Source organism: Orbicella franksi, chromosome 1 (assembly GCF_964199315.1).
Source record: "Orbicella franksi chromosome 1, jaOrbFran1.1, whole genome shotgun sequence".
NCBI classification, from domain to species: Eukaryota; Metazoa; Cnidaria; class Anthozoa; order Scleractinia; family Merulinidae; genus Orbicella; species Orbicella franksi.
The window spans coordinates 20,814,015-20,839,753 of record NC_138145.1 but is presented as its reverse complement, the minus strand read 5'-3'; the positions used below and the strand labels follow the sequence as shown (position 1 = coordinate 20,839,753).

The 25,739-nt window shown below is 38.8% G+C and overlaps 1 protein-coding gene and 1 pseudogene across 2 annotated transcripts in view; both read left to right on the top strand.

Annotated features, from left to right (window-relative positions):
• LOC145486134 (uncharacterized) overlaps window positions 1-25,298 on the top strand; it is a 29,160-nt pseudogene extending 3,862 nt beyond the window's left edge. Inside the window, exons 3-20 of the transcript XR_014049255.1 lie at window positions 6,882-7,150; window positions 7,892-8,164; window positions 8,944-9,225; window positions 9,755-9,907; window positions 11,003-11,046; window positions 11,258-11,358; window positions 11,773-12,097; window positions 12,868-13,125; window positions 13,755-13,856; window positions 14,165-14,215; window positions 19,625-19,654; window positions 19,967-20,515; window positions 21,150-21,275; window positions 21,887-22,090; window positions 22,730-22,852; window positions 23,221-23,571; window positions 24,215-24,440; window positions 25,142-25,298. The product of XR_014049255.1 is annotated as an uncharacterized LOC145486134 (transcript). The remainder of the gene's footprint in view (window positions 1-6,881; window positions 7,151-7,891; window positions 8,165-8,943; window positions 9,226-9,754; window positions 9,908-11,002; window positions 11,047-11,257; window positions 11,359-11,772; window positions 12,098-12,867; window positions 13,126-13,754; window positions 13,857-14,164; window positions 14,216-19,624; window positions 19,655-19,966; window positions 20,516-21,149; window positions 21,276-21,886; window positions 22,091-22,729; window positions 22,853-23,220; window positions 23,572-24,214; window positions 24,441-25,141) is intronic.
• LOC145496695 (uncharacterized) lies at window positions 14,139-18,091 on the top strand. Its single transcript, XM_081476431.1, has 4 exons — window positions 14,139-14,648; window positions 16,771-16,821; window positions 17,348-17,398; window positions 17,867-18,091. The coding sequence occupies exons 1-4, from the start codon at window positions 14,285-14,287 to the stop codon at window positions 18,001-18,003; spliced, it is 603 nt and encodes a 200-aa protein (XP_081332557.1). The 5' UTR covers window positions 14,139-14,284; the 3' UTR covers window positions 18,004-18,091.
• Window positions 25,299-25,739: the final 441 nt, after the last annotated feature.

Sequence of the window (25,739 nt, the reverse complement as noted above, 5' to 3'; positions counted from 1 at the left end):
ATGCCTCTGCAATCGCAAAATGTTATCTATTAGCATTGCAGATATTTTCGTTATTCCAAAAGGTCTAGATAACAGCAGACACGTAAAGATTTTAAGGAAAACGACCAATTTTTTAAGTTTACAAGACATGTTTCGACAGAACTTCTGTCATCTTCAGTTGAATGATTACAAAGCAAGTCGAATAATAAGTAGACAAAAATGCTAATTAAGACAAATAGTAACAAAAGAACGTGAAAAGGTGTAAATTAAAAGGATAATTTTAGATTTACATGGTGTAATTGCTGATTGAGGCAAGGTAGTTCTTTTTGAATATGGATATTGAGCCTCCTTTATCTTGAGTTGAAAGCTGGTAGTGGCGTGATCTAAAATATGAAAGCAGTCTATTGAACACAGTGAGCGACAACGTTCAGAATTCTGAAGATGTTTGAAAATGTGAGAGGCCTTAGCAACGGCTAAGTGCTCACGTACGCGTGTGGAAAAATTTCGTGTGGTTTCGCCGACATAACAGGCATTACAGCCCGCACATGTAAACTTATAAACCACACGTGAACGAAGCCCGCTGGGGATAGGGTCTTTCACACCAAAAAGGTTACCTATCTTAAAGGAAGAAAAACTAATTTGATGTCTAAATCATTACAATAGCGCTTGATTAAGTGTCGAATCTTCTTCTGAGTGATGACAGAAAAATGGCCTATGTACGGCAGCTTAAAGTACAACGTGGGCGAGGTGGTAAGGGGGTAGCCACGAGGACAATGATTGCTATGGGTCCCAGTGATGTAACGGTTAACCACTTTTTCAATTAAATGGGCAGGGAAAAGGTTCTTTTTGAGAATTTCAGTAAGCTTGGTTATGTCCTCGTGTAACCCCAACCAAGTGTTATTAATCTTGTAGGCCCTGTCAACAAGAGTCCTAACGAGACCTACTTTGTATGAGTACGAGGTGAAGCTAAAATAATTAGTAAATAACCCAGTAAAGGTTTTCTTACGGTAAACCCTAGTTAGGAAAGAATTAGTGTCACTATTATCAATAAGAACATCTAGAAACGGTAATTTGCGATTAAGCTCTTTTTCCATAGCAAACCTTATGTTGGGGTGCCTAGAGTTAATGTAGTCAAAAAATATAACAGCATCGTGCTCCGAGTGAAATAAACAAAAAGTGTCGTCAACATACCTACGATAAAATAAAATTTTAGATCATTGAAAATTTTCCAACCATAGTTTTTCATGATGCCCCATAAAAAGATTGGCTAATACGGGAGCAAGGGGAGACCCCATCGCAAATTACCGTTTCTAGATGTTCTTATTGATAATAGTGACACTAATTCTTTCCTAACTAGGGTTTACCGTAAGAAAACCTTTACTGGGTTATTAACTAATTATTTTAGCTTCACCTCGTACTCATACAAAGTAGGTCTCGTTAGGACTCTTGTTGACAGGGCCTACAAGATTAATAACACTTGGTTGGGGTTACACGAGGACATAACCAAGCTTACTGAAATTCTCAAAAAGAACCTTTTCCCTGCCCATTTAATTGAAAAAGTGGTTAACCGTTACATCACTGGGACCCATAGCAATCATTGTCCTCGTGGCTACCCCCTTACCACCTCGCCCACGTTGTACTTTAAGCTGCCGTACATAGGCCATTTTTCTGTCATCACTCAGAAGAAGATTCGACACTTAATCAAGCGCTATTGTAATGATTTAGACATCAAATTAGTTTTTCTTCCTTTAAGATAGGTAACCTTTTTGGTGTGAAAGACCCTATCCCCAGCGGGCTTCGTTCACGTGTGGTTTATAAGTTTACATGTGCGGGCTGTAATGCCTGTTATGTCGGCGAAACCACACGAAATTTTTCCACACGCGTACGTGAGCACTTAGCCGTTGCTAAGGCCTCTCACATTTTCAAACATCTTCAGAATTCTGAACGTTGTCGCTCACTGTGTTCAATAGACTGCTTTCATATTTTAGATCACGCCACTACCAGCTTTCAACTCAAGATAAAGGAGGCTCAGTATCCATATTCAAAAAGAACTACCTTGCCTCAATCAGCAATTACACCATGTAAATCTAAAATTATCCTTTTAATTTACACCTTTTCACGTTCTTTTGTTACTATTTGTCTTAATTAGCATTTTTGTCTACTTATTATTCGACTTGCTTTGTAATCATTCAACTGAAGATGACAGAAGTTCTGTCGAAACATGTCTTGTAAACTTAAAAAATTGGTCGTTTTCCTTAAAATATTTTCGTTATTATACTTCGCCAACTGTGTCTATTTCTTGGAAAGATTGTTCACATTCCTGATAATCATCCATATTAACGAGTTATTTGTAGACGCGACTTAATCTAACGTAAGTTAGTCCCTTTTTGCTTACCTCGTGTCATGGTTTAATATCAATACTGTGAACTTGGCTGTAAAGTAGACTGTATAATTTACGTTGTCTGAAATGACACGAGTATTGTATTGAAGTATTGCGTGAATTGCACGCGCTACCAAGTACAGTTGCAACTCATGCCTTAGCTATCTAAACAAGGTTGAATTGAAAAAGTAGCTCTTTTTACTTGCCCAGCTGTTTGATTTTAAGTTTTGGTGCCATTGCAACTGCACAATTGTATGTAACAATTATTTCAAATATTTTCCTCTTCACACGCAGCCGACTGTGGCCATTTCTTGAAAACTGAGCGCGTTTGTCCGCTCTTCTGATAATTTATGGAAGTTAATAAGCCATCTCTAGGGGCGATGCGAAAACAAACGTGTTTCCCATCACGTTTGAATACTTGACTCCGGCTTTGCTCTAAAGTAGGCTAAATGAAGGGGGTGGGGGAGTGAATAGATTCACGGATCGACGGATTTGACCTTGAAAAGCCAAATTTTGTGACAAATTTAAAGGATTTGCGGATCAGTTTCGAATTTTGGCCTTGCCTACCAGTTCGCGTTGATCCATCACACAGCCGAAGTCGCCGGACATGTTGGTGTCCTCTATTTTTCGGTCTTTTTTATTAAAATTGGTTTAAATGTCATTTTTCTCCACGAAAAATTCAGCAAATTACAAATTACATTTACCAGTTATGCATTGCAGCATTCATGGTAAAATCAACACAAAAACACTTGAATTTCGCTGCAACACAAAGTAACGCTTTTTAGTGCTTCGTAGTGCTTTGACACTAGCACGGATGGGCGGTTTTGCCTACCCCCATTTACTCCCCCCTAGAGTACTTATTTTATAACACACGAGTAATTGACTGTATTGAATCACTATATATGGCTTGCACGCGTGCAATCAAGTACTCTTGTAATATAAGTCATGGCTTGACTTAAGATTTTAGTGATGAACAATAAAGACAATAGAGTGTTTCTGTCGAGGAACTATCGGCTGATAGTGGCCCCTTGGAAATTATTTTGATGTTCTCATTAAAACTAACATATTTGTTTTAAGAACATCAAATTTCCGCGGGGCAACTATCAACCGTAGTTCCTCGACAGAAATACTCTATTGTTTAAATAGAAATCTCGAGCTCATAATCTAACTGTCTAAGAAAAAGACTCGTGAAAGTTTGGGAGGACGAAGAAGCTCGAAAAAGCGAAAAATCTTTCGAAAAAGCTGTGAAACAAAAAAGCCCGAAAAAGCTGTGGAAACACGAGCCGACAGGCTCGTGTCTCCACAGCTTTTTCGAGTTCTCTCAAACTTTCACGAGTCTTTCTATCAACTCGATAGAAACACGGTAGATGTTTTCTATTCCTTATAAGTAGTATCTTATAATGTATATAAATAAACGGCACGCAATGCATGCAGAAGCGATGACGTTTAAAGATTGTTCCTAGAAGATTGGAACATGAGCAGACAAACTGATTCTTAAACTCTTGGGTTAAAAATTTTAGGGGTTTACATTTAGGCTAGTCCATTGGTGGTTCATTCAAGTAGTTCATGTACCAGGTCCATCTTGTTGGTCCATGTGCTAGGGGTCAGCGAAATGTACCAACCCAAATAAAAAGCACTCGATCCGCTGAAAAGTTCCTCTCTCTGAAATCATCTTATTATCTTTAAAGATATTTGGCAAAGCTAATTACCTCACCGGAAATTAATTTGTTGTTTTAACTGTATACTTGTCACATCGATAAAAAGCAGTCTGCTGATCCTCCAAACAGCAAAGGAAAGCCGCAAAGCCTTCACCTATCGCCTGTGCGACTTACTTGTCTGTCTAAACTTGTATGTATGGAGGATATGTTCTTATTATGAGTTTGCCCGTGAACGCAAAATTATCCAATACTGTTTAAACCAAAATCCACCCCGAAATCTTCTTTTAAAAGCTCCAATTAAAAGCACTCCGCTGAACCTACAAACAGCAAAGGAAAGCAGCAAAGGAACTCCCAGAGTGCATTTTGCTTCCACAGGGGAATAAAAAGTGCGCGACATAAGCGCACGGACATAAGCGCGACAAACTATGCGAAATCACTATCCAAAGGAATGCACGCATGCCAGCATAAAGCGATGACGTCACACAATACGTCATCGCTTAAAAATGTAATTTTGCCTCAAGTGTCATTGCCAGAGAAAACCGGGCAGTACCAAACGATCGAGGTCGGCCGTTTACCTTCATCTTTTCACAGTATAAAAACTATCCGAAAAGATTAACAACCATGACATTTGCCGAGGTAAGTGTTCGTTTTTCTTCGAGATATCAGCACATCATGATTTTGGCCTCTCAAGCGGTCGAAAATGGCCGAAATTTCGGGCAACTTTAGGTGAGCCTAAAAGATACAAATTCCAGATATTGACAAGAGCAACATTAAATTACTTGTGTTGAAAATAAACGTTTCAGAGCAGAAAACAACACGGTGTACTAACCTGTGACGTAAATCGCATGCACGAGGTAATAAAGGAAGGAAATGAAACGGAAAACAAGACGATGTACAAACCTGCGACGATCTGACAAACGACAACAATGAAGGCAAAGAAAGATTTCCGCTGGGAATCCTGACCTAGCAACAATTACACGTATTGAGATGTTTATTCCAGTCGTCTGTCCTTTATAATCCTTTCGTAGGCCGGTTGGCAGCGAGGTCGCGCAACATGGCGGCCATACTCCAAATAATGCAGGAGGAACCTTTAGGTAAGATCCGCATTTCGAAGTCTTTTAATCTGTGACGCGTTACGCCTTCCGAAAACGAGAAATAGATGTAAACAAGGGGTTTGCAGAAGTCCCAATATTAAATTTATGGTAAAGGTTCGCTCAGTATTAACTTGAAGTTTGTTCTACACAACAGCGAAAAAGACCAGCGAACTGAGGATCCACTTTGTTTTTCCATGCAGCGTGACGTTAAAAATAGATTTTCGCGGGAAAATTTAGCTTAGATAATGGTAAGGATTTGGCGAGTTTGAAATGTTCACTTAGCTTGATAACGATGTCACAGCTTAAAAATTCTCTTCTGCAGTCCAGCTAACTATTTTTTGCAGATCTTTCAGCAAATCATGGATGACAATCGCAGAAAGTCGGAGTGAAGTGATATTCTTCGCTAAACATTTGGCGGGAAATATTTATGACTAGTGATCTTTTTTGGACTTTTCGAGACCAATCACTCCGATTTTCCTAGAGATACCAATTTTAACTAAACTGAATATTGATAACAGTGCAAGAGACTATCACAAAATTGTTTTTCTGTGGAAATAAACTGCCGCACTTTTGAAAAACGACTCGCTGAAAATGGCTAAAATTTGGGTCGCGCTAATTAACGATTCGGCGGCGATATTTGGAGCCTTGTGAAAACCGTCGAATTAAAGAGAAAGTCCACAAATATATCTCAGTGAACTAATAAATAGACATATATTATCGCACGAAAATAATAGTTTCTGGAATTTGTATGAAGTTTCTTTTAGGCTCACCTAAAGTTGCCCGAAATTTCGGCCATTTTCGACCCCTTGAGAGCCCAAAATCATTATGTGCTGATATCTCGAAGAAAAAACAACGCCTACCTCGGCAGATGTCATGGTTGTTAATCTTTTCGGATAGCTTTTATACTGTGAAAAGATGAAGGTAAACGGCGGACCTCGATCGTTTGGTACTGCCCGGTTTTCTCTGACAATGACACTTAAGATCTATTCGCATTGTTCCTGATCATCTGAAGAACGCGTTAATACAAGGCTAGTATTGGTTATCTTATGCGTCGTTTTATTTAATATATCTTTAGTGTGTGTGATTATTATTTTATTCCAGTGATTATGATGCATTCCAGTGATCGGTGTCTACCATTTTGTCCTAAAGAGGCTTTCATTTAATCGTATCTATGAATTTATAAGAGCAAATGTTGCCAAATGAAAAATGTTCATGCTAGGTCTAGCACAACAACGTACAGAAAGGGTGGGTAGCTTTAAACAAACTCAGTTGATAACTTATCAACTTATGAGCCGTGTCCTTTCGGTGTTAACGTCTCAAGATAGTCAAGACAGGGGGCTATGAAGGAGAAAGAAGTTAAATTCCCGCGCTCTTTGTGTGCCATTCGGAAACTTTAAATTCACATTTCCATAGCCATTGTGAGGTTTCTAGGCTTATAATTGGTTTTCATTTTAGATGTTTAATATTTGAGAATAACTTGGTGGTTGTTTTAAAACTGACTGTCAGTTCATTGCGTTGTTCCACAATCTAGGTTATCCTTGCATTCCAGTAAGAACTGTATTAAAAATTACAGTGAGCGACTGAGGTAACGTTTACTCAGGTTTTTCTGATAATATAGGCGTGCTCAAATTCCGCGTGCACCACATATGCCAGCAATATTATAGTTTAAGATAAATAATGAAAGTTTCTCTCGATGAGCTGATAAAAGATAATTAACCAATATTCAAGGTTTTTTCCATTAATTGTTACCAATTTGCTCCATTTTATTAGGTCACTTTTACCTTTAAACTGGCTTTTCGAAGATCGTACTCTAATTCATATTACTGCGACGAGAATACGAAAAGTCAGAGAGCCCTTATTGGATATGGAGATTCATAGAGAGCAACTTGCAGCGACGCTTCCAATCCTCAGTGTAACACCATATACCTTGCAGATACTGGATTTTACTGTACTGACTTCAGTAGCACTGAAGATTGGTCCATGGGTGAAAACAATTTCACTTATACTTTTCCATCATACAACTCGGTGTGGACTGTGAGGTATATGTCCTCTGATAGACCTTTTTAGCTTGGGCGGTTTGTTTTCCCATTTCCAACTACGTGATATTCTTTGGAGCATTGCCCTTTTATCCATCTTAAATTTATTCATTCATATACACGCGACAATTTGAAAATTGGTTGGTAGCTTGGTTCAAGTTTTGTTTTAGCCCCCAAGTGACATCAGTTTTACACGAGCTACAGCATCGGACACTCAAACAGACGAAAAAGAGTTGAATAATTGAAGTCTCAGTAAGCTGACTAGTTGGCTATTCACAAGGCGTAACCGAGGAGTTGAACTCAGGGGTCCTGAGAACACATCAATGGCAAGTCAGTGGCAAGGGGGAGGGCTAGAACCCGAGATATCCTGATTACAAAACCAGAGCCCCAAAAGCACCCAGCTACGCGTCCTAGCAGTGATTATCCAAAGACGCACAATACTTTGCTCCTTAATTTGCCACTTCACAGACACTTTTTTCTAGTTTTAATTTAATTTCGTATTCGTTTTCTTTGTCATTTTGTACTTCTGTTAACCAAAAATAATTTCTTTTTTATGCAACAAGTCTATTAAATAAATGAATTTCATCATGTTTATCTTGTTATGAGAGAAGCGTAAAAATCTAAAACGAAACCAGCAGCGAGCAGTATCAAAGTATTATTTTCAAAACTTAAAAGGTAGTCAGGCCCCTTAATCAGTGCCATGCCAGCAGATTTAAAATATTCTGATTTGGTCTTGATCTACAGTTACACGAGCTGCTGTTGGATTTCGTTAGCTCGGTATGGCGGGCAATGGCTTGTTTCTGGGGAAATTGACCTCACTCCACGATCAGATAATGGAAAAATTAACTCATCTCCGGTAACAAGGAGCCTGGCTATCGTCCGCTTTCAAGAGGGTTGCCCCAAGGAAATTCGAATCCCAGTTGAAGACCCCGATGGAGATACGGTAAAATGTCGTTGGGCAAGCGACGCAGAGTCCTCAATACCAAGCGATAGTTTTCCTTAGGGTTCACTTGAAGAGTAAATTCTTTAAACTATTATAATACTTTTTGGGGAAGGTTTATCTAGAGGGCCCACTGCCCGAGATATATACAGCACGACACAAAAGAGAAAGTATATGGTGTATAAAATGAGAAAACAAAGTCAATTTTGTCCGCAAATACACTGGAGGGGAACCTGAAAGGAGTGAACAAACTAATGACGGAGGGTAGGAGAGAGGGCAAGATGAATAGCTGGCTGGATGGATGATTAAAACGGTCGGTATATTTAATTTTGATCGAAAACGGTAGTTTCTTTTCAAGTAAGAGTAACTGAAAATATCTTTAATGTTTTTGTTTACCTTCCGTGAATGACACCAGCTGAAAGTAGGCTAACAGGTTCACTACATGCATCCTTAAATAAAATTTAACTGCCTCCATTGCTGTTGGAGTAAAGATAACCACAGAGAGATGTATGCGACTTAAATTATTTTCAAATGAAGGTAAAGTCTGCATGCGAGCCAAGTGGCCCATCAGGCCGGAGCTTATCCCGGTTTCTGTAGCATGAAGCGACTAGGAGTGTTTCTACTCCCCCCTGGATGGGATGCTAGTCCATCGCAGGGCTACCCCCAGCATTAAGTTCGCCGGTATCCATTTATACACCTGGGTGGACAGGGGGACTGTGAGAGTAAAGTGTCTTGCCCAAGAACACAACACAATGTCCCCGGCCAGGGCTCGAACCCGGACCGCTCGATCCCATGAGGCCACTGCGCCTCCCACATTTTCAAATGAAACTGTTGTGCATTTGTTGTTCTAGATAAGCTGCGTTTTGAAATATGGAGGTGAAAATGGAACAGCGGGAACTTATGCTGTAACGTTGACCTTGGAGGATTTTCCAGCAGGAACTACAAACTTTGATAACGTCCGACCATATAGCGCTGCGGGACTACAGTTTCTTGTGATAATAAACGGTCAGTCTGGTCCTTGTGACGACATACCCGTATTTACTGACTCCACCCCTCAAGATGGCGAATGTTCCGAGATTCAGATCGGCTCGGCATATACGGCAGTCATCGAGGTGCAACTTGCTGACTTCGCAAAACAGTAAGTTATCGTGAGATAACTGGGATTGATGAGCTCTTATTACGTACTTATGGTTTGGTTGTCAGGCACTTTTTGCTGCCAGCTCAGAAGCAATCCTTTTCGATCTGAAGAAAGAAATGATGGGTAAAAGATCATTCAGCAATGATAGTGAAAAAGGGCGTCTTTGCATTGTTAAAAAAACCTTCCCTGAACGACTGAGAACCAATGTATCAGTTCTTATCTCAAAGGAACTCTATACTGCATCCTTCTTCTTAGCCATGTTCAAATTCTCTCAAAGAACGTAGAGCTTGATAATTCTTAGTCATTGAAGGGCAATCAGCTGATCTTAAAACAACACTTCATAGTGTTTAGCCCTTTATGATGATCTTGGGCAGCTACGGTCTAGTTTAATAGTATTAACTAGTCTGTTGTTACGGTCTTTTTTTTTTTCGTCTTTTTTTTTTTCATGGGACAAATAAATATTGTTGTTGTTGCAATTAGGACCAGTTGTCGTTTCTAACCGCGTGCTCACTTTTTTAAACAACTTCAGCGTTGTCGAGATAAGCACTTCTTCTCCACCTGGAATGCAAATTACGTCTTTACGTTATCATCAACGCATCTACTACAGGAATGTCACGTGGTATCCTGGCCAGTATCAATTTGGACAGAATCTGCTCTGCTTCCAGGCGGTAGACTCTAATGGGTAAGGTTTAGCTGAAAGAAAAAAGTGTAAATGAATTCCACACTTAAGGACGGTGCCTACTAAATACAAAGGTTTTTGCGCCAGGTTAGGACCTTGCGGAAAAAGTAGATCTTTGCAAGGGCTATCGGAATCCACAAAGGAAAAAGAGGGTAGCCACGCATTTTTTCGAGATAATTAGCCTTGAATCTCAACAAAAATGCTGACATCAGCATTTTTCTGAAAATAGAAGGAGAGGATATTTCCTCACAGTTTTCTTTAGAATTCGCCTTTACATACAGAAAAGCAAACACATTTATAAAGATCTGAAAACTACGTAGTAAATGGTAACATAAAACCCATTTTTGGTATGTTTTTAATAACAAAATCGTTGCAACAGCACTTTTAGCGACTCTGGCAGCCTTCCTCTGTTTCAGCTAAAATACAGTCTGAATATCTTTTGCTCACAACCAGAAACTAATCACCTGCTGCATAGGCTTGTCACTTCCATTTCATAACATCAAATATAGGGGTAGCCACGCGTTTTTTAAAGTTATTGATCCTTTTTTAAACTTTTTACGGTGCCTGTTACATTTTTTCCTGTCACCTCCCCAGTAAGTAAAACATTTGCGTACCTCGCACTTGTTTTGAGCTCGCACTACGCCATCTACAGGTACATGTTTACGGTTGGATTTCAGTATAATTTTCGACAGATAACAGCTAGTATTTAAGCTGGAAGACGTTAACAGATAGTGGTTAGCGATATGCTGCTGTTCTGGTGTTCCTGGTTTAAGCACAGGTTCATTAAACTTGATTTGGTCACAGTAGGAAAATTTTGCTTTCAATTTAGTCGTGTACTTGGTAGCGTAGTTGATTGCGTCATTTCAACCCAGCGCGCGCGTGGCGCGTAAACCATGCCTTGCGTGATGCGCAGAACGTGTGCGCACTAACAAAAGTAGGCACCGTCCTTAAGTCTCTGTTTAAAGAAGTCGAAATAAACATAAGTAATCGTATGAATACAAGCACAATTAAAGATTTATACTGCGACTCTCTCAAAATTGCAGGAGCCTTTATAAAGCATTGCTGGCTTAACGATATTGTTACATTGATTTTTGACAGGTTACAGAGTTCATTGCATTGTGTCACTATTCTTGTGGGACTAAGTAAGTGTATACTGTTATCCTCTATATAAAATCGAAATAACTTAAAAGGGTGCGGTTTCTGTATCTCGCAGCGTTTTCCGTTTCATGTCGGCCTTTGTGTTATACCGAGCACAAGAGACATATACATGTAAGGCTAATACTTAAGTAACTCAAAAAAGCCAATATGTTTCATCAAGCCTAACAAGCAATTTAAACCGTATTTACTTTCTAGGTAATACACCTCAAGTGATCTTGGGATCACAGTCGCCGACTAAACCCATCAGTGAAATTGGACCAGGCTGGATATGGTGGAGTATTCAGTTTGATCGAGTGGTAAGAAATGAAGTCTTTTGGGAGCGCCCAATATTTTACACTGCAACCATGGAAAATGTTAATGAATCTTGAATCTAATTTTCGTGGATATTAAGTGTTATGTACTGTTAATAAGTAAGCGTTCGAATAGCCATACAGCAGGTAGCTGTTTTTCTAACTGTCCTGGTGTAAAGCATTTCAGGTGGATAAAGCACTGGTTCCAGTTTCATAAATATGTTTGGTGGTTAATGTCTTAATCTCTTTCTTATAATATCTGCCATTATGAGGTTCTAAGGCTCGCACCGTTTTCAGTAATCCAAGTTAATATTATTATCCTTATTATACAGTTTAGTGTGCAATATCACTGTGTATTTCTACGAGTCTTGCAATATTTTTGCAAGGCAAGCTCATAAACTATCTAAATCGATCATACAGATAAAGAAACCTCGTTCGTCGGCCTACATCCGACTCGTCCTGCAGCCCAGCAGTTATACAGTTTATAAAGTGGACACACTCTCTCAGTACGTCATTATCGACAGCAACCGCACGGTACTGCACTTTGCTACGCCTAAGGCAGCATTGAGTATGAACGGATCATACGCTATCTTGATAGACCACGGTGCAGTTGTAGGACAAGGCTGTTTGTATGATGGATCACCCACACCAGGCATCACGTCCGCGAGCGACTGGGGTTTCATTGTAGATGGAGTTTGCCCTGTTGGTTCTTCTCTCGCTCCTCCAGGATTTACAAGTTGTGTTGGTATGTTGTACGTTATGACTGAGCGTTGATAACATTAATAGAACTGCCAGATTTGAAAATCAAATTCGACCTCGATTGGCTGAAACATTATAGTCCCCCTTTAATTCCCTTTGTCGTATTCTCCTGGCTTCTCATCCAAATTATCGACACGACATAACGAGCGTTGGAATACTTCAAATCCGTTGCTAGAGTATAATTCTAGTCCCTTTTCGCTTTGCTCAGCCGAATAGGAAACATTTTTAGTTTAAATAAAGGACACAAACAATACAACAATATTTGCAGGGAGCCGCCAGCTATCGAGTTAATTCTTATAGACAAGCAAGCCGTAACAAGCTAGAGAATTGACACTTAAGGTGGAATTTTAGAGGTTATTTTGCACAATGATAATTATATAAGAATTAACATATAGCCTCAAGTAAGCCAGTCGTTGTCAGATACTTTGATATTCACAACGAGCGATTCAGAATTGATCTAATTACTCAATACAAGCAAATTTAGCAACGAAAGAAGCACGTCTTACTTCCAGATTATCGTTTTTCTTTCCTGAGATTTCTCCCTAATTCCGGAATAAAAAGGTACACATTACTACCTTACATTTGTTATATTAAGAGTAATTGCGGAATACAAAGCTATCTACTAGGTAAAAAATAAATTGTAAGACATCACTCTCGTACAGTAGAGGCATTTGCACGTTTGTAAAGCTACAGAAGGAAAGTTGATCTCACAGAAAGCAAATGAGAAGTGCTACTAATTTTCTTACCTCTTCGCAGACGTTGATGAATGTGCTAGCCATTCAAGATCTAAGCGTAGTTTGCCGTGGTGGTGGCGGTATCCAATTTCCTCTTCAACAGCTGGATACAGTGGTAGGTTGGGTCCGGCAAGCTCCCTTACGCATATACCTTCCAAAAAAGGACGGTCTTATCGCACTTATGTCACTCATGGGCATATGTTCATAACGTCTAATATTGTTGTAACTAGATTTAGGCATTCCCAATTGATACAAGGCTCCACCCTTAACTATGATCATTGACATGGAAATAACGTCATGATTACATGGCCATGTCTATTTATTAGCCTTGAAAACAGGACATTTTGGTGACTTGATATACAACGAACATCCGGCGGTCAGGTAATTTTTAGTTATTCGTTGCTATATAGTTGCCATGCGTAGCTGGTATGTCTGTGCATGTGAGGTAGTGTTTAACATAGTATCACCAGTGAGAAGATCTGGATAATAAGTTTCGTTTAAGATTTCTAGGGATGCTACTTTGAAAGTTTCCTTAAAAACACATTTTAAACTAAGAAGCTTTTTTATTTTTCAACCACAGGCTCGCCTGCATCTGCAAACGCAAGTTCGTCGCATCTATCAGGTTGAGATATAAATACTTTTTCTGTTTCTCTGTGTTTTTGTTACAGTTAATTAACGTAATTGATCATAGCTGGGGAATATCAACTTATCTCAACTCACGGATACAAAGGCAGACACGACAGAGAGACAGATAGGCAGACAGCCTTGTTAAAAAATAAATTTGAATAATAATAATAATTTAACAACTATATTCTAAGTGTAAATAATTTTCCAATTTCAGTCTATTAAGACGTCCAAGTACAAAGTACATCAAGTTGTAATTTACAGCCTCATTTATTTCTTCCACAGCGAACTATTCAACCACCTCTGTTATATCACCTACACCAGGTATTGTGATCTTGCTGTCAATTGTTGCTTTTGCCTTTGGTGTCCAGCATGACTACGTGTCAGGCAGGACTGTTGCAGGGTGTTGCAAAAGAGTTTTAAAATAAACCGACCGACACGGACAGACAGACAGACGGACGGAGAGACAGACAGACAGACAGACAAACAGACAGGCAGATAGACCGACTTAGACAGATACAGACACAAGACATACAGAAAGGACAGGCAAACAGACACAAAGACTTAAAACAAACATACGGACAGTCAGACGTACGGAGAGACGGAAGCTCGAAAAGTCAGAAAGCGAAAACCACTAAGACTCGTTAACTCAAGCTGTATTCTCAATTACAATGCAGTTATATTCTCTTTCGCAGTCTACGCAAGTGCCACTGTTTCTACTGTTACACCTACACCAACTTCATCCAGTAAGAAAATAACATACAACAGATTAATTGATTGATTAATGCTAAAAACCGTTTCAGTAGTCCGCCTCGATGAAGATCAGCTTTTATCCTATTGGCATTGTCCGACTGAATAGTCTAAGCGATGATGAAGCGACTATCCTCTTGAAGAGTTCAAATATGAAGACCTCATTAAACCATTTAAAGTTTAAAGCATTTTCTTGCTATAAGGAAAAGGAAAAACGCCCTCTAATGAGATCATCAGCGAAACTTTGGCTTTTGACAGCTGTTCTCTCCGCTGTGCATCTGAGAAGATCAGCCTTTTTACTTTACGTTGGAAAATTTCTGAGGGACACTTTTTTAACAGTTTGCCTAGAAACTATCCTAGCAACACTCTTTCATTCTTCATCCACAGGCCAAACTGTTTCTTCCAGCTCAGTATCGCCATATTCATCACGTTAGTAGTATTTATTTTCCTTTTACGTAATTAATTGAGGGAAATGGTTAGGAAACTTGGCAAAGTTCTTTGTAGTCTATTTTTGTTTGCTGTTTTGGGGTCTGACCCAGCGCAAAACCTGACAGAAGACAAAAAGTGGTTACGTGTGCTCATACAACTAACCGATAGAAGCATTGCAATTATATGTAATCCATGCATAGGCGATGAGCACTAAACAAAAGATGTGCAGGGTCAAGGACCTTCCAACATAAATCTTAGCCTGTTCGTTTGCTTCTTTTATGTTTACCGGCCTTCCGTAACCATTTCCCTCTATCAACTATGCCTTCTATGATTAGCAATATCAAATTTAATGTAATTTATTCCCACATTGTAAGTGATCGTGGAAAGATGTGCCGTTTTCTTACTCAAATGGAAATAATTAGTTAATTGAGCAAGAGATTTTTTGAGCAATTGCAGTTGGGTCCTTTAATTTGTGTCGGACACACTGGAAACAAAAATTCTGATAGCCATTCTTTCCCTAGCAGAAGACGATAACATAGACAATATCATAACATCGGCCAAAGTGTAAAACTCATTTTCCCATAGTTTTATAGGCTTACAAACTCTTTTTTTTTTTTCATTGTTAGTATAATTTTTTTCTTTCCTTGTTGTTCTGACAAAGGATAAAAAGGAAGACAAGACTGACAGCCCTGTTAAGGACGTTCGCGCTAATCGTTTCTGCGCATCCTTACTGAGCACGCAAATTCACACGCCACGTCATGCATGAGAGCGCGCACTAAGTAATAAAATGAACAATGGTAGGAGAGATGGTCATTGCTATAGCTTTGCCTGGATTTAACGATCTTGAAAGTTCGGTGACCCTCACTTTTCTTTCCAGAAACAGATTTATCTACAATAGCCCTTTTCACGGTTATCTTTGCTCATTTGCATTACAATAAAATCTATCATGTATGTGAGGCAATTTCGGGCTATTTTGTAGTTTTAACCCGAAATTGCCTCGCATCCACGTTGGATTACATTGTAATGCAAATGAGAAAAATTAACCGTGAAAAGGGTTATTATCTCCACATTGTCCAAAAATGAACAAAAAAATTAATGTGCATGGGAAGTGAAAAAAAAATTCAAGATTTCTGTCCACAGGGTATCGAATCTTGCTATCGGGCGGCTGCAAGGCGCGTGAAACTATGGTCGCTAAATGCGGACTTGTTGTTTAACGAACCTCACCAGTTGACTAAATTCACTCAATGGGTCCGCTTAAACAATATTTGACACAGAACATTTCACTTCAAAGATCTAATTGCACTATTTTTGGACTTACAGACACTGGCCTTATTCGTTAACGAAGCCCGATTTTTTCAGATTTAGGATGTTCTGTCGGGCATGTTGTCTCCAAAACGAAGTCGGTGACCCCCCATTTATTTTTTACATTTCTGACATAACTAACTTATCATCTTACAGTGGTAAAAGTCTCAGAAAAAAATAAATGTTGGAAAATGTTAGCGCGAACGTCCTTAAAACTGTAAATAATACTGGGAACCTAACAAACATACTCATTTCACAATTACTTTTCACAAAATGGAGATCTACACGATTATAACACAAGATCTGTTAAATAACTACACATGGATTATCACAGAAAAAATTACGGGGAATTCTCGCTAAAAGCCATAGGTACCAAAATATGCAATGATCTACTTGACGAAGTAAAGAACTCGCACTCATACCATATATTCAGGATTAAAGGAAAATGAAATTGATCTTACTCAGCAACTAATTGCTCGACCGTCTTAATTTTAGTTACATAAAATAACTCAGTTACCATGAGTATTATCATTTTTATGGCCGTGTTATTATCAGCTCTCCGTGAGATATAATTTTATATAGCAGAAATTATAAAGTTGTAATAGGAGATCCCCAAGAAAAGTTTGTAAAAACTTGCTGGGATCTCCCGCCAATAAAATCAATACCATGTAATAACGAGAAATGTAAAAGCAATGGGGCAAACAATAAAAAATTGAAATTGAACTATTAAAACTTAACTTCTAATGTAAATGTTCTCGATGTCGTGAAGCACAAGGTACACCGACTTGTAATTTACAGCCTTATTTGCTTATTTCCACAGCGAACTATACAACAAGTATCACAAGTACCACCGTTATATCACCTACACCAGGTATTATGACCTTGTTATCAATTCGTTTTTGTTGTCCAGCACGGACACTTCTAGATTTCAAAAGGGCTAATTAAACTGTATCCAAGCCCCTTCCCCCACCGTCCCCAATTTTTTGGCGGTAAATGAAAATACTTTTTAATTGAAGCATTTCGGACAAAGAGTTTCGAATTTTGTTGAATCTTCGATTTTTATGCCATTTCGAAGTCGCCCTTGAATTTTTACCCGACCGCGTTCAAGGAGACTAGGGCAGCGAGGATGATGGCGTCTACTCAGGAACCAAACACGTCATCGCCTCAGTCATTTCTCTGTGTTTGTTCGAGACGATAGAACAAGAAACTAATCGTTCTAATATCTATTGGGGATAAAGGGTCCAAATTGTGTTTCAGCGAAATCGTTTCTTTTCCGTAACTAGAGTCAGGGTTACGTTTCCATTCAGAAGACTCCGAAGCGGTTAAAATAATCTCATATTTTCTTTATATCGTTATGAAAATAAAAGTGTCTTTTTCTTCTTTTCCGAATTTGCTAGCATCGATAACCCCAACAGCCCCCGCGTCAACCACGCCAGGGTCTCCTTCAGGTAAGACTGAGTTATTTGGGTTATTCTGAATGTACTAGATAGAAAATGAGTTGACAAGAGCAGAACGATGATTTTTATCTGAAATCTCTTTCATTTTACTTTATTGCAATCTAATAGCCACTGAATTTGGATTTCTTTATCGGTCGATATCTACTTGTTTATTTGACCAGGTGGCTTACAACAAATTGCACTCCTTTTGACACAACAAATTATACTATTTCTCTATATATTTTACAAGAATATCGAGGCTGAAATTTGCGAAATTTTAAGAATATTTTAAGAAGAAACCCGAGGCTTAGATGTTGAAAAGAATATAATTTTGTGAGTTAAAAATTTGTAAATGCAATACGATTATATGTTTTTAACTAAACTGTTTAACTGCTTTCCGGAATTGATACGCACTCGACACAAACACCCAGAACTCTGACCCGATCGACGGACTAACCATAAGACTGCCTCTATTTTCAGGCTCCTGTTCCCATAGTTTAACTGGTTTGAGAGGAAACTTCATCAGCCCAAACTATCCATACGACTACCCGCTCAGCGTGACTTGCAACTGGACAATTTCTGTGACACCTGGTTACTTCGTTTATTTACACTTTTAACATTTTTATCTCGAGCATGCTTATGGCTTTAGTGAATGTCCGTATGACTACGTGGAAATATTCGATGGAAGCTCTTCGTCCAGCCCCTTGATAGCCAAACGCTGTGATTATCAAGATTCTTGGTGTGTTTATAGTACCAGCAACGTCCTTCATGTTAACTTCGTATCGGATTACATAGTAGCCCGGTCTGGTTTCAGCGCCTATTATGAACGTGTTCACACGAGATACCCTATGTGTCTGCATCTCAATGCGAGTAAGTGAATGACTGTTATTTTTTTTCACGAAGTAACCTTCCATCTAAGTCGTATATTTTCTTTTCTTCGATTATGATTACATGTAGCTACAGTAGAATTCGCTTAGTTGTGGCGTACTAGAAATGACTTAAGTTTTGTTGTATGTACAAGAAAACTGAATCAAAAACTGATGAAGGAAAGTCTAAAATTATGATAGATTTAGCACCATAAATAGCAGAGGACATGGATGGCCATGTATACTGTTCCATTTTGTAAGTAACTTATGAATCGGGGAATTGTTACTGTAAACGATCAGCTTCTCCGACAACAGAAGGTCAATCTTCATCTGGGTTATCCGTCCAGTTAACATTGGCTGACTTTTCAGCTTTAGAAACTTACAACTCGAATCTTTTTTCGATTTAATTAGATAACCATGCAACACAAATAAAGTGAAAATTGATACAGACACATATACACTGAAGGATGCTATTTGAAAAGAGACGCTGACTTAATGCATTAGTACGAGTTAATAATGCTTTTTTTAGTTCGTAATGACTTCTATAGAAATCATTGTCTCTTTCTTCTTTTCTAAAGCCCTCCATTCTCGAACAGTTGCATCTACTCCTGGTGAGTATTCTTTTGATGCTGTTAGAAAATGAATTGAAACTGTACTTTCCACTTTACATGTACGGCCGGGGAAGCACATGATATTGTTTTATGAGGTAGATAAGCATTTTTCAGGACTTGACTATGGCCTAATTTACGCCGCGCTGTGTTACTAGCAGTTCTAAACGTTTGACCCTATTCCACGGGGGGCATTCAGATCAGTGTCTTTCTGTTGTAACGATTTTGGGTAACTATAACTAACGAGCTTTCTCGCACTGTACCTGTCAAGGTATCTCAAGAAATCAAAAGTGGCGAGACGTGGTTATCTTATATAATCAGGCATTCTGATTACACCTGACTAGTTTTTCTTTACTCTGTGATTAATTCATTAACTGACTGGTTTATTTGTCTTATCTCCTCTTATGAAGCCTTCCAAGTCACACCTACCTCTTGTAAGTAATCTTTGGATTAAGTAATAAAAACCTGTTTGCATTATTTTCGCTGAATGTATTAGCTGGCTTGCAATATGTGTTGCTGTTAGCAGTATGTTGCTGTATAATGCCTCAAAAGTGTCTGATAAAATCTACTGAATTTCAGGTTGCCTAGTTGCTACTTTTTTTATATTTGTTCGTTTCGTGGGTTGGTCTCCAGTGCGATGCACAAACTTTATTTTGCTACCTCGTTTATTGACTTAAGTAATTGACATATTTGTAAAAAAGTTTTAGTTTTCGAACACTGTTAACTAACTTCTTGTTAAATTTATTCTTCGTTCTTTATTCAAGCTCATTTTCAAGCTGCTAGTTCCATTCCTGGTAAGTGGACTTATTTCAGAATGATCAATTTGTTGATGAGTGCAAGTAGTGCCGGTAATTTGGCTATTTCCATCTAACAATGACTGACATTTCTGTCATATATTTATCTTTGTCATAAACCAAAAAGCAAAAATCTTGTGCCAAGAAACAAGCCTATTTAGGAAATAATAGACAGAAAGATGCGAACAACTTGAAACATGTTAAATTTCTGATGGGTACATAAATTTGTTGTTGTTGTTGTTGTTGCTACCGTTAAATTACACATTGTATTTCAAAAGTACATTTTGCGCACTTATTCTTAAAATTCAATTCACTGTGCCAGAATACCCTCCCCCTCCTTCATTCTGTGTTCGAGGATTGCATCGAACCACCTTACGAACAACAATGCTTGGGGAAAGGATACGAACATGGGAGGAATAAGGCTAGAATGGGTGTCTATTTTCAACAATATTGTCGCGCTTTGTATGTTGAATAACAGTTTGTCTATGTTTTTCTTACCAACAGGATCCTGTTACTACCACTTGAACCAGCCCAGTGGTAGCTTTGCCAGCCCAAACCACCCAGGCTGCTACCCAGTCGACAAGTATTGTACCTGGGTAATCGAGGTTCCTTTAGGCCAGTACATATATCTGCACTTCTTATCATTTCATCTTGAATATGGAGGTGCCTCCTGTCCGTGGGACTTCGTTGAAATTTTCGATGGACACGCCGTACACAGTAACTCCAAGATTATTAGAGCATGCGGCCAGCTGGCACCATGGACGGTGTATAGCAGTGGAAGGTTTCTCTTGGTGAAGTTCTATTCAGAGGGGATCATCATGATGCCTGGATTTTCAGCTTATTATCAGGCTGTGTCAAACAGTAAGAACACGTCCCGAAATAATCGTGGTTGTATAAGAAAACTGATAAAAATAACTTTTAACCATTTGCAAGGTAAAATAGAAGAGGGTTTAGTTCCAGGGGGTGGGGGGTGGGGGGCTCCAATATAAAAAGAACAGGGGCGCTCGTCGTACCATTTAGGGTTTTAAAAAGTGGTTTTTGGTATCTCTTATGGTGTTCAGCCTCAAAATGTCCCCAGCGGAAGCTTTCGCGGCACCTTTAGGGTATTAATACGAAAACAAAAATGACAGGAGGTAATGTTTCGTTTTAGGTTTTAGAATTGGTATCTCTTAAGGGTGAAAAATTTCAAGCCACGCCCACAAAACAAGATCTTTCCAAATTTCCGACGAGCACCCCGCGTCCATTTTATATGGGAGTCCCCCCACCGGGGTTTAGTCACTGAAGGAATGCAAACGCTTATGCAATGAATGAAAAATGAAGTTTGAAGCAAGGAGATTTTTCTCTGTCCTTCAATAATTATGCTAGGAGCATCTTGATGTTCAAGGCATTGTCTTGCCCCACAATGGGCTTAACCATTTTTATCTTGCAGTGGACTTTACAGCATTTAATTGCAATATTATGATTTAATATCTTATTCATGTTCTTCTTGTGACAGCATACAGCGTCTCCTTACCTCCTCCGCAAGTTTCAATCACAAGTGCGGTACAGTGCTTCGCCACCCACACGGCAACTGCAACAGCAACTACAGCGACAACTACAGTAGCGACAACCACGTCAAATGGTGAGTCAGAAGTATGGTGTTTAAGTGTCTTCCACTTTGTCAAACTCAAGACAATTATTTTAAGACGAAACAAACGTATTTGATCTGACCAAATATACTATGTCCTTGATTCTCATGCCTAGCTATGCGTTTTACAGATGAGATAGGCAGAATAGCTCTTATATAATATAACAAAGTATAAACAATTCAAGTGTTTTAATTTGATTTCTCACAGCTTCGGCATTAAAATCTCTGACGTTAATTATTTTCCGATTTGTATTTAATTATCGCAGATTGTTTCTTTTGACTTAGATTAAGAATATTGATTTTTGATAATCAGTGATACTCTTGCGTTCGATGAGCAAATTCTAACTGGTCTCAACGACATTAAAGTTCATCTGTGCGTAAAACATCATTTCTATGATGTGTGACGTACACCATAAAAAGATGAAGTATTTGAAGTTTAATAGAAAAACGCCAAACATTACACCTTCCCGAGCGTACCTTTGCCTTAGCCCTCAAACTCTTAATCACATTTGTGGCCTAATGGTGTCCCTCAACATTAAGGTCCATGCTTGTAGTTGTCGTTGCATTTTCTCCACTGTCGAATTAATTATTCGTTTTGTTTCCAGTGAATGGGATACATCCGACTCCTGCTTCAGCGATGCCTTCAAGCTTTTATGCAGCTTCAAGTGCTAATGTCCTGCCCAATCCTTCTCAGTTTGAGATGCGTCTACCTTCAGACTGTGAACAAATCTGCAGCAACACTTATGGAAGCTACACATGTTCTTGTGTTAGTGGATATCAACTGGCCCCTGATGGAAAATCTTGTTCAGGTGAATATCTTGACCTTAACCTTTCAGTATAATCCAGAAATCATATCAGCAAGAAATATAAAATCATTTTAAGGACACCTACACAAGTTCGTTTAAAACTGAAACTCAAAATCACAAAAACAATCATGGGCAATTTTAACTTTTTTCTAGAAAGAATTGCAAACGCGACAAGCTACCCTTCAAGACGATACAGCTCAGAATAAAGCGTTTTATTTTTTCCGAGAGGGCACGCTAACGAATCATTCAATCTGATTGGACCTTAGCGTGGTCCGGATTTTCCAATCTCTGACCACGGTCACGGGAACGTGCGCGTGATGTGTGTATGGAAAAGGTAAACGGTTACAAAAAATGATCAGAGAGAGGGAGGAAAAAAAATATAAATACGCTATATACCGGCTTAGGGTCAGTCCGTATAGTGAAAAACTGTGACCTCGGGCTTGAAAATTTTGTCCGAGGCCGCAGGCCTGAGGGCAGCATTTTCAAGAACTCGGACCTCCCTGCCGGCAGATAAAATATTTGTCTTGAGTTTACCTGTATAAACGAAGCATTCGGATCGCCACGCTTCCTCAATGCCTCAAATACATCTCGGCAGCTAATGACTGCATTCTGTTACGTATGTTATGCATGTTCTCTCCGTAGACATCGACGAATGTTCCATCAACAATGGTGGCTGCAGCCATCATTGCTTCAATATCCCTGGGTCATTTTACTGCGGTTGTCCGGAAGGGAGAAGTATGGGTGCTAACAATTTGACCTGTGTTGGTAAGCAATGTCACTTAAAATGCGATAACTGAAAACATACCACGGGCGTTGATAATAATTATATGAGGCAAACTGACAGTACTAGTTGACAAATATTTTAATGAGCGGATCAAACTACTATAATTTCAAGCCTTATCTTTGAAAATCTCTTCAGGCTGTTATCCCCGCGCCATCATACTTGTTACAGGTGAATTGACAGAGTGATATCCATAGCTGTCGGTTCTTTCGGGAATTAAAGATGTAAAAAGAGGCTTTTATTCACAGTCTCTTTGAGACATTTGATAAGTAATTGGGTATTTCTAAATTAATTTTTGATTAGAATCTTTTTCATAACCTCGCATTTCTTTCTCTCTTTCGCCTCTTTGAAGAGCCTGGCGTGTCCATTAGCTGTGGTGACAGCAATATGACGGTGTCGTTAGAAAAGAGGACATTCCCTTTCTTTGAAGTTAGCCAACTACACTTGCGTTACTCTTCGTGTAGAGCGACTCAAAATGACACGCATCTGCTGATCAGCACCTCTCTGAATGGCTGCGGAACTTTGGTCAATGAGACCCAAGACGTTCTTATTTTCTGGAATGAAATTCAAGCGGACGCTGTGATCATCGACTACGTTATCACTCGGACACATGACATCAAACTGCCATTTTACTGCAGCTATTCCAGAAGGAAATTACTAAGCTTGAGTTTTACTCCTCAACCTATTTACTTTTTAACAGAAGGTACAGTGTATATGAAACTTTTAACTCATTGCAACAGCTGTTATTGAAGTTATCAGCGGTTTGACATACAAATGAGGCGAGAAAGGGTCAATTTTTCTTTGTATTGACCCGTCTGCCTCGTTTGTATGCCTTTTTAGACAAAGGAATATTTGACCGCAGGCTCAACTGCAATAAGAGCTATTGATATCGTTTCCATCTTCTAACTCGCAGAAATAAAGTAAAAAAAACAAGCATCGAATGACTAGGTTAGTGTTGTTTTCACCCTATGCAATGGCACGCGAAGACACTTAAGTATAGTCGAAATCAGGCCAAGCTAGTGCCATGGCATCAAGCAAAACAATGACCAGGTTTGCCCCTCCCCCGAGAGCAGATTCTATTGGAGATACACCACGTAGCATTTTGTCAGATTGAGTGACAGTTTCCCAGAACCCAGGGCCTTGATCTCGTTGGCGTTTCATTACGTAATTCAACATGTCAGACAATTTTAAACAGTTTGGTTGTTAATATGCACGAAAATGCTTGCACTTATTTTGTATTTTATTATAAGGTGAATTAGAAAGATTGAACGGCCTAAATGGCAATTATACTCCTAAGAGGAGATTCTAACAAAGATATTAACAAAATCCGCACATTTTTATTTCAGCGGGATACGGCAACCTCACTTTTAAGATAGACTTTTACAAGAGTTCGTCATTTGACACTCCTTACACCCAGCACGACTACCCACTGGAAGTCGAGCTCAATGATTTTGTGTACATAAGGTACAGTGTGGAGTCCAGCGCTGACCTGACGATAATGGCTGAAACCTGCAAGGCCACTAAGGATGGAAGCTTTTATTCCTGGCCCCAATATACCATTATACAGAATGGGTAAGTAGGATACGAACACAACACTCTGAACGGGCTTTGTGCTACCTAAGATAACTTGAAAGAAGCTCCAATAATAGTCCTTGATTTTAAATTTTGTTTCGTTTCGTCAGGAATTTGTTATTTGAAAAAAAGACGCAAAAATCCGGTATAAGATTACGTCGTCTAAGACTTCAATGTTAAAGACCTGCTTGAATTTGTTTTGAAAGCCTTTGAAGCTCCGACAAATTCTTCGATCTGTGTTAATTTACTTACCTGACCATGTTAGTAGATTCATCTGTATATGTCAGGTTCCCTTTTAACTTCAGAGAAGAACTAATTTGTTGTCTGCACTTGCCAACTTGACATTTGCGAAAAAAGATCTGATCAACGATATACTTTCAAGTATTAAAACACCTGCCAGCCGAGGGTTACAGGCCGAGCGAACTGGGCGTTGAAAACGAATATACTCGAACATGTGGGAGAAAATCGCGAATATCGATATCATGCCTTTGGGACAGTACCCTCCATTTCTCGTGATCGTAGACGTATGTAGATGCAAAGTCATACCCCAGCAAGAGTACAGGGAGCAGTTGAAGCAGTCCAGCCCTTGAGTCAATAAGACTGCTGGAAAGTACGCATTAAAAACTTCCGTAGATAACCAAAAACTTAGGCCACAATATTCTATGTTAAATGTTCATACGAATGTTTTAAATACATTTTAGATGTCCACGAGATACAACAATGGACTACAGCTACGATCCTTTACGAAGCTTCCGAGAATTTAAAATCAAAGCCTTCAGATTCTTCAACGACTATGACACCGTGTACTTCCACTGCGAGTTACTGGCTTGTCATAGATACTCGCCTAACTCCAGATGAGAAAAAAACAGAACGGTATATCAACTTAATTTTGAATGAATAGTTTGAATCTTTTCCAGGTATGTTTCACTTAAGTTTTAATTACAGCTATAATTTCACTGACAAATCTTATATTATTACAGAACACAAAACCACACCTGATTACAATAAGTACACATCTGTATTGCACCGGAAAGGAAACGATTAGAGAAGGTTGACAATTCTTTTACTGACAAATCATTATCGTGGCAAACAAAACCACAAAAGATCACAATAGATAGGTACACATCTGTATTGCACTAAAAAAAAATAATAATAATAAAAAAAATAAAAAATAAAACAATTAAATTTGTATCCATTTCTGAATTCTTATCTTGTCCAGCGTGGTGTCTTAAATGCTTGTACTATAAGATATAATTGTCATTAAAATTCTAAAAAAAAGGAAACATTTCAAATTGTTGA